Source organism: Leguminivora glycinivorella, chromosome 1 (assembly GCF_023078275.1).
Source record: "Leguminivora glycinivorella isolate SPB_JAAS2020 chromosome 1, LegGlyc_1.1, whole genome shotgun sequence".
Lineage (NCBI taxonomy): Eukaryota > Metazoa > Arthropoda > Insecta > Lepidoptera > Tortricidae > Leguminivora > Leguminivora glycinivorella.
This window is the reverse complement of record NC_062971.1, coordinates 28,700,272-28,713,150: the sequence shown is the minus strand read 5'-3', so window position 1 is coordinate 28,713,150 and position 12,879 is coordinate 28,700,272. Positions and strand designations below refer to the sequence as shown.

The following is a 12,879-nucleotide window of genomic DNA, read 5'->3' as shown; positions in this document are numbered from 1 at the left end:
TCTTATGAAATGTAGCAAAGTCATACCGCTTTTTAAATCGGGTGATTCGAGTGATATAACCAATTTCCGTCCCATATCAATACTTCCTGTACTAAGTAAAGTCTTTGAGAAGCTAATGTTAAATGATCTACTGGGACACTTCAACAGACATAGATTACTTACAAGCAAACAGTTCGGTTTCACAAGGGGCCGTTCCACGACCGATGCTGCTTCGGTACTCATTAAACATATATATAATTTTTGGGAAAATTCTTGTGATGCAATTGGCATATTTTGTGATCTTTCAAAAGCCTTTGATTGTGTGGATCATGGAACGCTCATTTTGAAATTAGAACATTATGGTTTGTCTATAAATGCCCTAAACTTTATGTCTTCTTACCTTAGCAATAGAACACAAACAGTAGTTGTTAACAAAACTCGCTCTAGCGGGACTGTAGTCCAATTAGGAGTGCCACAAGGCTCAATTTTAGGTCCATTCCTGTTTTTGGTTTATATAAATGATTTGCCATGTATAGTGAAAAACTTTCGTGAAATAGTACTTTTTGCTGATGATACATCACTGCTTTTTAATGTTGACCGAAAATCTACGGATTACAATGTAATTAATAGCACGTTAGCTGATGTACTGCAGTGGTTTACTGTCAACAATTTACTTCTTAATTCTAAGAAAACCAAATGTATTCGATTTTCTCTGCCGAATGTTAAACCAATCGATACAAAAATACTTTTGAATGATGAATGCTTAGAGATGGTAGATACAACACTGTTTCTTGGTTTAACATTGGACAAAAATCTACAATGGAGTCCTCATATAAAGAAACTAGCAAGCAAATTAAGTTCAGCCGCATACGCCGTTAGGAGAATCAGGCAACTGACTAATGTTGAGACAGCTCGCCTAGTGTATCATAGTTATTTTCACAGTGTAATGTCATACGGTATTCTGGTTTGGGGCAAAGCAGCTGACATACAGACTATCTTTGTATTACAAAAGAGAGCCATTCGTTCTATTTACAACTTAGGAACACGTGAATCAGTAAGAGAACTCTTCAAAGAAATTAATATCTTAACTGTAGCTTCCCAATACATTTATGATAGTATAATTTATGTTGTTAAGAATTTAGACTGTTTCACTAAGAATTCTGATATCCATAATTATAACACTAGAAACAAAAATAAGCTTGCCATAAAGAAGTTTCGTGTCCGTAAAGTACAGAAGTCATTTGTTGGGCAATGCATTCATTTTTATAATAAGTTACCTGACACTGCTTTGAGATTACCCCTCCCAGCTCTTAAGAACTACTTAAAAAAATCATTGATGTTAAAGGCTTATTACAGAGTCGAGGACTATTTGACAGACAAACATGCATGGCCCGAACCAGAAACTACAAAAAACGAATAGCAATTAAAATAATTGTATTATGTATAGAGGACACAGTTCAGATAAGAAAGCACATCAAATATTTTATATTTTATGTTGTGTAGGTAAATTACATATTTAATGATATTGAGATTCATATTATCTTTTTCTTCTATGACAATTTGATATGTTTTCTCTGAAGAAGAACGACGTATTATTAAGCAATAATATAATTTATTGAAATTGATTTCCATAGAGTACCTAGTCTGTTCATATTCTTTGATGAATACTTTTGCATGTTAAATTGTATGTTGTTATTTAATGCATGTTAATTATAAGATGTAATGTTTTGAAAAGAAGTTGCCCGCCGAGTTTCTTGCCGGTCCCATAGTGGATACCCCCTCCCAACTGAGGGGGGACTGAAATCTTCTCGAGGCTGAGGCGTAGGGTTAGAGCCGGCGTAGCTTTATTTGACGTTCATATGCGCATTGTAATATGCCTACTTGAAAAATAAATATTTCATTTTCATTTTCATTTTCATTTTCATTTCCATTGTCCAGATTCCCGTCCGCGGTCGATTTACGACGGACGTCCGCGTAGTGTGTTCCTAGCTTCAAGCTAAAAAAATCTGGCTCGCTGGATGTTTTGTTCCGTGCACACTGATCGGTCGCGGTCGCGGTCGTTTTACGACGGACGTCCGCGTAGTATGTTCCTAGCTTTACAGTAGTATAGACAGGGGCGGTCAGAGTATAGCAAAAGGGACCCGATTCTGGGACTTTTTGACGTGATAACGTCTAATAACTCGTTACTACGGGCAGCATGCACGAAAAAGATGACGTCATTGTCCCGTTTCGCAATATAGTTTTTGCGCCATCTATTGGCGCGCGTTGGAACTAAGCGGCTGATCGATGCGCTCGGTATGGTTATAGCGTGTGGCCTGAGTAAAGCACCACAGCTGGGACAGATGGCGCGCCCGTGTGTTGTTCTCGTTAAGCTGAGTTTAGACCAGCAAGTTATTGCTGCAAGTTTTGAGACGCAACTATAGGTAAGAGTGAGTGGCAAATATCTGCATCTCTTTCTAGCATATACTTCTGTCTCAAAACTTGCAGCAGCGCCGCAGAGATGGGCAAATCGTAATCGATTCCGGATTACACGATTACTTGATTTTACTTTGTAATCCACTACTGGGTGTCAGATTACTTGTAATGTAATCAAGTGAAACGGTAAATTACCATTACATATAAAGGAATCACTAATCATCTATACAATAATTACTATTACCAATAATTCGGAATCATAGTCGATTCAAAATAACTGAAATTATTGACTTGATTACTTTCAGATTACAAATATGTAGTACCTCAGATTGCTGACTGTCACTTTGACACAAAAGTCATCATGGGTGTCGTAAAATAGGTTTTAGGGGGTGCTGATTCCAAAATTAATGACCAATTTGGAATCTGACATTGCTGACTGTCACTTTGACACAAAAGTCGTCATGGGTGTCGTAAAATAGGTTTTAGGGGGTGCTGATTCCAAAATGAATGACCAATGTGGAATCTGACATTGCTACTGACTGTCACTTTGACACAAAAGTCGTCATGGGTGTCGTAAAATAGGTTTTAGGGAGTGCTGATTCCAAAATTAATGAACAATGTGGAATCTGACATTGCTGACTGTCACTTTGACACAAAAGTCGTCATGGGTGTCGTAAAATAGGTTTTAGGGGGTGCTGATTCCAAAATTAATGAACAATGTGGAATCTGACATTGCTGACTGTCACTTTGACACAAAAGTCGTCATGGGTATCGTAAAATAGGTTTTAGGGGGTGCTGATTCCAAAATGAATGACCAATGTGGAATCTGACATTGCTGACTGTCACTTTGACACAAAAGTCGTCATGGGTGTCGTAAAATAGGTTTTAGGGAGTGCTGATTCCAAAATTAATGAACAATGTGGAATCTGACATTGCTGACTGTCACTTTGACACAAAAGTCGTCATGGGTGTCGTAAAATAGGTTTTAGGGGGTGCTGATTCCAAAATTAATAACCAATTTGGAATCTGACATTGCTGACTGTCACTTTGACACAAAAGTCGTCACGGGTGTCGTAAAATGGGTTTTAGAGGGTGCTGATTCCAAAATTAATGAACAATGTGGAATCTGACATTGCTGACTGTCACTTTGACACAAAAGTCATCATGGGTTTGTTATATAAACTTTTTCTTCTCCATTAATATTTACTGAGATATTAGGGTTCTAAGATTAGTAAATGGCACTAGCACTTTAATAAAATTAACGCGTGTCTCGCAAACGGTCTAGGATACAAAATGACGACTTTTATATAGGTATAAGTTAGGTTCGTTAGGTATCTTCAAACGGCCGAAGGCTCCTATACTGTGCAGTTTCTGTAATAAGCGGGGCTCCGTCGATATCGCTTTCTGTCTCTGGCGCCTTAGTAATGCTACGGGAAAATTTTGCAACTTTGCACCACTCTAACTCCTAAATTAGTAGGTTTTAAAAAAACTTTAATTTATAAAAGATGCTTATTTTAATGCATTCTTTCTATTAAGAACAAAACACTATGCTAGAAAGAGTGCAGAGGAAGTTCTGTAGGCACATTTACAAACGACTGTACGGATATTACCCATATATGTATCCATCTCTATTCGTAACAGGAATGGTTGGTCTTCAAACTCTAGAAACCAGACGGAAACTGCTGCATATTATGCATTACCGCCAACTGTTTCACCATAGAGTAGATGACGCATCCGTGCTTGAGAGAATGGGGCTGCAAGTGCCAAGAGCGAATGTGGTGGTTGGCATGCCGGGCGCGGTGCCGGCGCGGCGGCGGCGGCGCCTGTTCGCGGCGGCCGGCGCACCGCTCGAGCCCGAGCTGCTCTTAACCGCATCATGTTGGAGACAGACGATATTGACATATTTGCTGATAGTGTTGGTGTGTTTTACAGAAAACTCTTAAGGTTCATAGACTCTACACTCCTTAGGTGATTAATGTAATAACCATAGTTTAACTTTTAACCCTTAACACGGCAAGACATGAAGTAATGTAACCATGTATCTCTTTGCATGTTTTTAGGTATAGTTATGGGTCAAAACGAACCATTTTTCAGAAAAAATAAATGAAAGTATTTTGAAAGTAGGATTTTCAGGACGTCCGTTAAAACGGACATTGCCAGGAATCTCACTGAGTGATGGCCCCAAAGGTAGTCCTAAAAAACGGACAACGCCGTCATAAGGTGTCCAAGAACAAAAATTAAATTACGTATTATAAAGTGAAAAAACCTTAAATTATTAAAATAACACACTACTAAATAATTAAAAACACTTAAACAATGATCAGAAGATTAAAAAAGACACATGACAATCCAAAAAACTTTTAAGTATATAAATGTTATTATGGTATACAATCAAAACATATTCATGCCTTAGCCTAAACCCCAATGTTCTTATCTAATTTATAATTTCTACGGCCCAGAGCATAATTCTTCTCGTTTAGTTTACTTACAAATGAGTTTCAATATTATAACTATTGAAAAAGTAAGGTAGGTAGTCAATACATACCTTCCCTTCCTGAAATACACGTTTTTTATTTGGTGATTCAAAATGCCACCTTTTATGAAAATGTTAACTAAAACATAATTATTTTTACGCTGTTATGCCGATAGTAATATAGTCATTCACATTTGAGACATATTATGTATATCGGTAGGTATACGGAATTAAAAATAATCTCGTTTCGAACTCTGTACAACATCTGTCTGAACAAGAAATTATGTTTTCACGTCTGTCCCAATTGTAACGTGTAAAACTACCCACATTCAAAAATATTTAATAAATCTGTAAGTTTCTAAGCTACGGCTAGTTATAAATTACAATTATTGTAAGTATTAAGACTAAATACGTAAATATTCAAACCATTCATTGTGGTCTCACAGTCTTGACTTTCTTGTTTCTTTATTAGATTGACGACTGAATTCTGAGCACAGGAAAAGTTAACTTTCACATAAAAAATTACATATTTCTTGATCATATTGGCATCTGGCAACATAGTGGGATCATATTGATTATCCTTAGCCAGAAATAGAAGCTGATATATAATTTTATTGCGTATCTCCATAACATACTCCATGACTGCAGACTCTTGGTCCTTGGTGTTTGACATTAGGTATGGAAAGTTTTGCCAGAATATAAATGATTTCCTTTGTCTCTACACATGAGAAACTTTACTTTTTTAAGTCTGTTCTGAATTTTGTGGTGAGTCATCCAGCATTTTAAAGACCTAAAGGATCATAATATCTTTTTCATCAGCTTGAAGAGGTTTCATGAGTGAACATTGTTTATACTGCTAATTAAAGGCGGATTTTGCATTTGCTAATGAAAACCCACGTTATGTAAATTTAGTATTAAAGCATAGTTTGTATTTAGGCCCAGTAATTATAAAAACAATTAAGAATTTAATAAAAAACTTATTTAACCCATTTATGGCAATGTCCGTTTTCTGTCACAATTTTGATTGCCCATAAGTCGGCACTGTCCGTTTTTTAAGACATGCTAGATGGTTACTTGGTTACCAGTAATATCGGCAATGTCACAAAATTGTGACACGAAATATTTCACAATTTCTGAATATGAAAAAATAAATTGTTGCATCAACTTTATACACGAAACTAAAGTTTAACTCGTCTAGTAACAAAATCAACAGAAACAGTACACGTGGATGAATTAGTTTATATTTTATGACGTCACAAATGCACTTCGCCGGTTAAGTGTGTTTGCTTTTATTTATGTCAATTTAACATGTACATAATTATATTACCACATAAATTCTTTGGGGAAATACTGTTAACTTTTGTGTATTTTTAATAAATAAATAAATAAATAAAAAAACGTGAAAAAAGTCCCAGAATCGGGCCCCTTTTGCTATACTCTGACCGCCCCTGTCTATACTACTGTAATGTTTGACGTTATCACGTTAAACTACCGTCCGTAAACCGACTTTACAGACAAACAATTTTTTTTCACGTTTTTTTATTTATTTATTAAAAATACACAAAAGTTAACAGTATTTCACCAAAGCACTTATGTGGTAATATAATTATGTACATGTTAAATTGACATAAAAAAGCAAACACACTTAAAAGTTAAACTATGGTTATTACATTAATCACCTAAGGAGTGTAGAGTCTATGAACCTTAAGAGTTTTCTGTAAAACACACCAACACTATCAGCAAATATGTCAATATCGTCTGTCTCCAACATGATGCGGTTAAGAGCAGCTCGGGCTCGAGCGGTGCGCCGGCCGCCGCGAACAGGCGCCGCCGCCGCCGCGCCGGCACCGCGCCCGGCATGCCAACCACCACATTCGCTCTTGGCACTTGCAGCCCCATTCTCTCAAGCCCGTGCTTGACGCATCCGTATGCGTCATCTACTCTATGGTGAAACAGTTGGCGGTAATGCATAATATGCAGCAGTTTCCGTCTGGTTTCTAGAGTTTGAAGACCAACCATTCCTGTTACGAATAGAGATGGATACATATATGGGTAATATCCGTACAGTCGTTTGTAATTGTAAATGTGCCTACAGAACTTCCTCTGCACTCTTTCTAGCATAGTGTTTTGTTCTTATTAGAAAGAATGCATTAAAATAAGCATCTTTTATAAATTAAAGTTTTTTTTAAAACCTACTAATTTAGGAGTTAGAGTTTTCCCGTAGCATTACTAAGGCGCCAGAGACAGAAAGCGATATCGACGGAGCCCCGCTTATTACAGAAACTGCACAGAATAGGAGCCTTCGGCCGTTTGAAGATACCTAACGAACCTAACCTATACCATACCTATATAAAAGTCGTCATTTTGTATCCTAGACCGTTTGCGAGACACGCGTTAATTTTATTAAAGTGCTAGTGCCATTTACTAATCTTAGAACCCTAATATCTCAGTAAATATTAATGGAGAAGAAAAAGTTTATATAACAAAACATCCTTATTTAAACGTGTTCTATATGATTTATCAATATTAACATAGGTTATATTGGTAAAAAAAAAATCATCGTAAATTTATTAAGTCTCTGGCGCCTTAGATAAATAGTGTAAATACTATGGGAAAATTCGCAACTTCGTACTGCTCTAACTCCTAAATAAGTAGGTTTTTCAAACAACTTCATTCTATAAAAGATGCTTATTTTAATGCAATCTTTCATGTTTTTAAATTACAAACACTCAAAAATAATAAACACGGGCGCGCCATCTGTCGCAGCTGTGGTGCTTTACTCAGGCCACACGCTACAACCATACCGAGCGCATCGATCAGCCGCTTAGTTCCTACGCGCGCCAATAGATGGCGCTTAAGCTATATTGGGAAACGGGACAATGACGTCATCTTTTTCGTGCATGCTGCCCGTAGTAACGAGTTATTAGACGTTATCACGTCAAAAGTATAAATCGGACGTTTTTAAGGAGGTATAACCCATAGATTTAGAATTATTAAACTAGATTGTTTAGTTAGGTCAAAAAGTGTGTCCACATGAGAGGTAATTGTTTGGGCTGGTGTCCCTCTCGCACTTGCTGACAATGTCAACATCATTCAGTGACGTCATCACTGTCGTAAATTGGGGATACCAGTCAATTTTCAAAGTTACTACTAAATCTACTAACACCCAATTGAAATTATTTTTTAATTATACAAATCTTTGATTTACTGGCATCAAAATAATTACATTATAATTATTTTCAAATTTTTTGAAATATATCGAAACCCTAGTTTGAATATAACATTAAAATAAAATAAGAAGTTATAAAGTCAGGTAATATACAGATAAAAATACTACTAATATGGGAACCTCATTAACATTGGCAACACGTGCGAGAGGGACACCAGCCCAAACAATGCCCTCTCATGTGGACCGTTTTCGCTAGTCTGATACGATCGACTTTCTGTTTCAGTAATAAGGTTTAATTTCGTATGGCAAAAAATGTGATTGAGCTGTCCCGTGTAAAGGTCTTTGGTATAACCACGGTATAACATAACATTATACGGCAACATCGGCTATAGTGACACTGACGTATCGTGCAGTCGTGGAAATGTCATGTTTTGTGATTTCAACATAGTCGGGCTGGTGAAGTTATTAAATTAATTTTATTAATCGTATCTTTCGAAAAAATCCTCAAATAGTAACAATTTGTAGGATTGTCAGTGCTTGAAAATAGAATGCGATGCTTCCTCGGCGTCGTAATGTAGGAGGTGTGTCAGTGACTACCTCCGATGAGACACCACTATTGGAAAATGAATTAAATTCTTACAGTAAATTTGATAAGAAGGGATCTAAGTATCTGCAGACAGAGAAGGCAGGATCCTATCCGTTTATAGCCCCCAAACAAGGAAGTGCATTTGAAGAATCAGACTTTGTTTTCGACTTTCTCGAAGAGCCTATATTTGAACCAGTCATGGCAGCAAGAGATAGGACTAACGAGTTTGCGTCAACCGTGCGGAGTCTTCAAGGCCGAACTCTAGCCAGGCCAGTTGTTCGTGATGAACGTAAAGCTGCTGTACTCGAGACCTATTCACAATTCATGTCAATGGCCAAAGTTATTAGTAAAAACATTACAGCAACATATGCTAAACTGGAAAAATTAGCCTTGTGTAAGTAATTTTTACCATTTTTTAATACTTATCCTATTAAATTGATCATACATGTAATAAAGTTTACTAATAAAGTTTTATCATAGTGAGCACAATGAAAACAATTGATTTTGATTATTCCCAGTGGCCAAGAAGAAGTCCTTGTTTGATGACCGTCCTACAGAAATTCAAGAGTTGACATATATAATCAAGGGAGACTTGGGTGCACTTAATCAGCAGATAGCCCGGCTTGGTGACATGCCTCGTGGCCGCCGTAGTATGCACAACCATTCTTCCAGTGTGGTGCTAGCTCTGCAATCTCGACTGGCTTCTATGAGCAACCAGTTTAAGCAGGTAACATCTAATCTTCAGTACTATAAGTTGACATACTATATCTTGTTGCTAATTTAAATTCTTAATGTAACTACATGAATAACATTTCAGGTTCTTGAAGTGAGATCAGAAAATTTAAAACACCAAAACAATAGAAGAGAACAGTTCTCAAGGGTGGGCCCCGTGGTCAAAGAAGTCCCATCTTTACTACAGCAACAGGATGAGGTCAGCATAGACCTGGGAGACACTTCAGGTCTCCAAATGCAGACCCAGCAGTTAGCTATAAGAGATGACACTGATACCTATGTGCAGCAGAGAGCAGAGACTATGCATAACATTGAAAGCACCATAGTGGAACTTGGAGGCATATTCCAACAATTAGCTCACATGGTGAAGGAGCAAGATGAGGCAATTGGGAGAATTGATGCCAACATACAAGAAGCTGAGATGAATGTAGAAGCAGGTCACAGAGAAATAATGAAATATTTCCAAAATATTACTGGCAACAGAGCATTAATGTTTAAAATTTTTGGTGTTTTAATATTTTTCTTTATTTTCTTTGTTGTTGTTATGGCTTAAATATTATATCTTATGTTGACGGGATGAATATCAAATTTTGATGCTAGCAACAGAAAACCCATTGTCTACATGATGTCATCAGGATGTCATGACCTAATGCTTTTGTTAACCCATTGAATGCCATCATGAACCTTGTTCAATGCACAAAGGTTGATAATAAAGCCACAAACATTATATTGATGGCAGCAATACTACTACTACACTATAATACGTGCAGCTTCTGACGTTTCCCATACAATTGAGCGGCAACAATTTTACTAGCGCCATCTAGCGGTTCGAGTTGATCAAAGTAGTTCAGAATTTGAGTAAATTAAAATAGAAAATGCTATTACTTGATCTACTTTAACATTTTTAGACGGAATAAAACAAAAAAATAAGAATTTGTAATTTTTTTAATTTTATGCTGTATGAAACTAAACTATTTTGATCAACTCATGCCGCTAGGAGCGCTAGTGTACCTGTTGCCAACTTTGGCACCGAGCTGCACGTATTAACTCGTAGAGTTTACATAGTATTTGATGGCAGTCAAAAGATAGATAAAGTTCAATTTTCCACTAAGTTAACAATTTGAAAGTGGCATTTAGTTTTTGATACTAGTTATAATACTTATGATATCAGACCCTTTAGCACAACTTGCCTTGTCGCGCGCGAGTCCATACATCAAGCGCGACTTCAAGTATGGACTCGCGCGCGACAAGGCAAGTTGTGCTAGAGGGGCAGAACTCCAAGGGTATGTATGGGCTATACTTTATGTATTATGGTTACTATTTTTGTTTATGTAGCAAAATGTAAACTGCTTCATTATAAAATTCAATAATTTTATTTCCTATTATAATCACAAAATTATGTAAATAGAATTGGAAAATAAACAGGCATTTTTATTCCGTTTTCACATCTCTTGCCAGTACAATAAATTATCTGTAAGCAGCATAAAAACTGTTTTATGCTTAAAGTCATCTATATCCACTTGGCAATAAAATCCAAAGCCTGGCATTCAACTGCCAATCATCACACATCAGGATAAACAAGTGCCACAACAATATACCCAATGTCATTGCCTAGTCCTGCATTATAGGCCTTCTAATTTAGGACTCTGAGTCAGCCATTACGATGGCGAAGTGCCATGAACTCCTAAGTATGAAAACCTAAGTAGTTGGGAATTCATGGTACTTCACCGTCGATTATTACCCACTGGGCCTTTTTTTTTTGTTTAGGGGGGGAAAATGCGTTCCGCATACCACTAGGGTGCGAGGGGGGACCCTAGTGGTTATGTGGGACTCCCATATTGGCTAATGAGGCCACGGTATACCCACTAAAAACCCCCCCACATGCCACCTCGCCGCTTTGTTGGCGGGGTTACATCCATAATGTTGACTTAACAGGTAGTTTGAACTTTAATAAAATATTGTCAATAGATTTGAATTTCATAACTGGCTTTAATATTTAGGAGTTGAAAATAATCCCTTATTTGCCAAGAGTGGCACTGAAGCTTCAGTAGTTTCATGTGTTCTGCCTACCCCTTTATGGGATACAGGCGTGATTGTATGTATGTATGTATGTATGAAAATAAAAACTATTTTGTTTAATGTATTAAACATGACTGTCATATAATTTATCATAGGTAAATTAATATAAGTCATTTAAGTAGTAGTAGTAGTAAAACACTTTATTGTACCAGAAAATAATACAACACACAGGAAAAAGAGCTTATTACAAGTACAAAGGCGAACTTATCCCTTTAAGGGATCTCTTCCAGTTAACCTTTGAGCAATTGAGGGAGAATTGGAGATGGTAGGCATACAGTACAAACGGCGCAGGAAACGGAGTAGTTATTACATTAAAAAACAAAATTCAAACATATGTTTTTATTTTAATAAAAAAATATTAATAGTACAAGTATTCTTAAAAGAGATGTCAATATTTACGCAACCATTATATTATGTTATCAATATTAATAATTATTGTTAAATTAATATAAAAAAATGTTATCTTTCATGTTCCAGTGAACAAATCACAATATTAAGATTGGTTCTTATCTGGTTTAGGTACCTACTTCTTTGTTCACTTCCATTAAAAAATTACATGTTAACAAACACATACAAAAATGCATAGATTAGTCATAACCGCTTACTTTCCAATTATTTACAGGTATGAAAATATTAGTCCGACATCCCAAGTCAAGGTCAATTTACAAAAATTCATCACACCACTCTTGTAAGCACTGGTAACAGTCTGCGGATTGTTTTGAGTTAGCGCTGCAGGTCTCTTTCATCCACTCTTGAAACAGCTCTTTATCCTTCTTCAGAACCAAAAATTGGCCCAATACAACATAGGCCTGAAATGTAAACAACATGATTATGAAGCATGAAGATCTTTTTATTTACACAGTATTGTGACATATATTTGTTATTTTTTTACCTTTACCTTGTCAAAACCTGCAGTTTCGAGCCTGCGCCCTAAGACTTCCCCCACGCCGGCTAAATCTGTAACTGGCTTCTCCCCCATGGGCTCAGCCACGAAGTTTCGATGCTTTTGTGATGTGCTAGACATTGTTCTTGTTGAGTGGCGATGATTAGTTGCAAAAATCCGGCTTTATCCAGCAGTCGGAACTTATTAACAGCAAAACAATGCACAGATTTAGGCAACAACTTGTAATTTGACTTCGGTTAACTGCCCGTGTGGATTGCAAAGCACGGCGCGCTAAATTTGCGTCATAGTCAACACTCCACCAATCAAATCAATAGTCAAGGTTATGTTTTATAATTTTCAGATGCTAGTGTAAAAATTCGGAACCAATATTGTTACGTATATTTTTCTTCCCTGAGCAAAGACAGTGGCGCCTATTTGAACAGAATATTACAAATTTGTAGCGTAGCGCGGTACGTTACACCATCTGTCAAAATGAAAAACGTTCGCTTTAATTTAACCATAGACAGCCTCTAGATTCATCCATAAAGGCTGGTAGAGACTAC

General features: G+C 36.7%; 2 protein-coding genes across 2 annotated transcripts; one reads left to right on the top strand and one right to left on the bottom strand.

Annotated features, from left to right (window-relative positions):
* The first annotated feature begins 8,430 nt into the window (after positions 1 to 8,430).
* LOC125226475 (syntaxin-5) lies at positions 8,431 to 10,237 on the top strand. The gene is made up of 3 exons (XM_048130464.1): positions 8,431 to 9,016; positions 9,141 to 9,349; positions 9,440 to 10,237. The coding sequence occupies exons 1-3, from the start codon at positions 8,590 to 8,592 to the stop codon at positions 9,905 to 9,907; spliced, it is 1,104 nt and encodes a 367-aa protein (XP_047986421.1). The 5' UTR covers positions 8,431 to 8,589; the 3' UTR covers positions 9,908 to 10,237.
* A 1,520-nt stretch (positions 10,238 to 11,757) lies between these two features.
* LOC125228834 (barrier-to-autointegration factor) lies at positions 11,758 to 12,746 on the bottom strand. Its single transcript, XM_048133525.1, has 2 exons — positions 12,332 to 12,746; positions 11,758 to 12,242 (listed from the first exon to the last, which is right to left on the bottom strand). The coding sequence occupies exons 1-2, from the start codon at positions 12,455 to 12,457 to the stop codon at positions 12,096 to 12,098; spliced, it is 273 nt and encodes a 90-aa protein (XP_047989482.1). The 5' UTR covers positions 12,458 to 12,746; the 3' UTR covers positions 11,758 to 12,095.
* Positions 12,747 to 12,879: the final 133 nt, after the last annotated feature.

Excerpts from the sequence above, each read along its gene's own strand:
- LOC125228834 (XM_048133525.1), bottom strand. The coding sequence starts at position 12,457 with ATGTCTAGCACATCACAAAAGCATCGAAACTTCGTGGCTGAGCCCATG. Across the intron at positions 12,243-12,331 it reads AAACTGCAGGTTTTGACAAG|GCCTATGTTGTATTGGGCCA; the intron begins GTAAAGGTAAAA and ends TTTACATTTCAG.
- LOC125226475 (XM_048130464.1), top strand. The coding sequence starts at position 8,590 with ATGCTTCCTCGGCGTCGTAATGTAGGAGGTGTGTCAGTGACTACCTCC. Across the intron at positions 9,017-9,140 it reads ACTGGAAAAATTAGCCTTGT|TGGCCAAGAAGAAGTCCTTG; the intron begins GTAAGTAATTTT and ends GATTATTCCCAG. Across the intron at positions 9,350-9,439 it reads TGAGCAACCAGTTTAAGCAG|GTTCTTGAAGTGAGATCAGA; the intron begins GTAACATCTAAT and ends ATAACATTTCAG.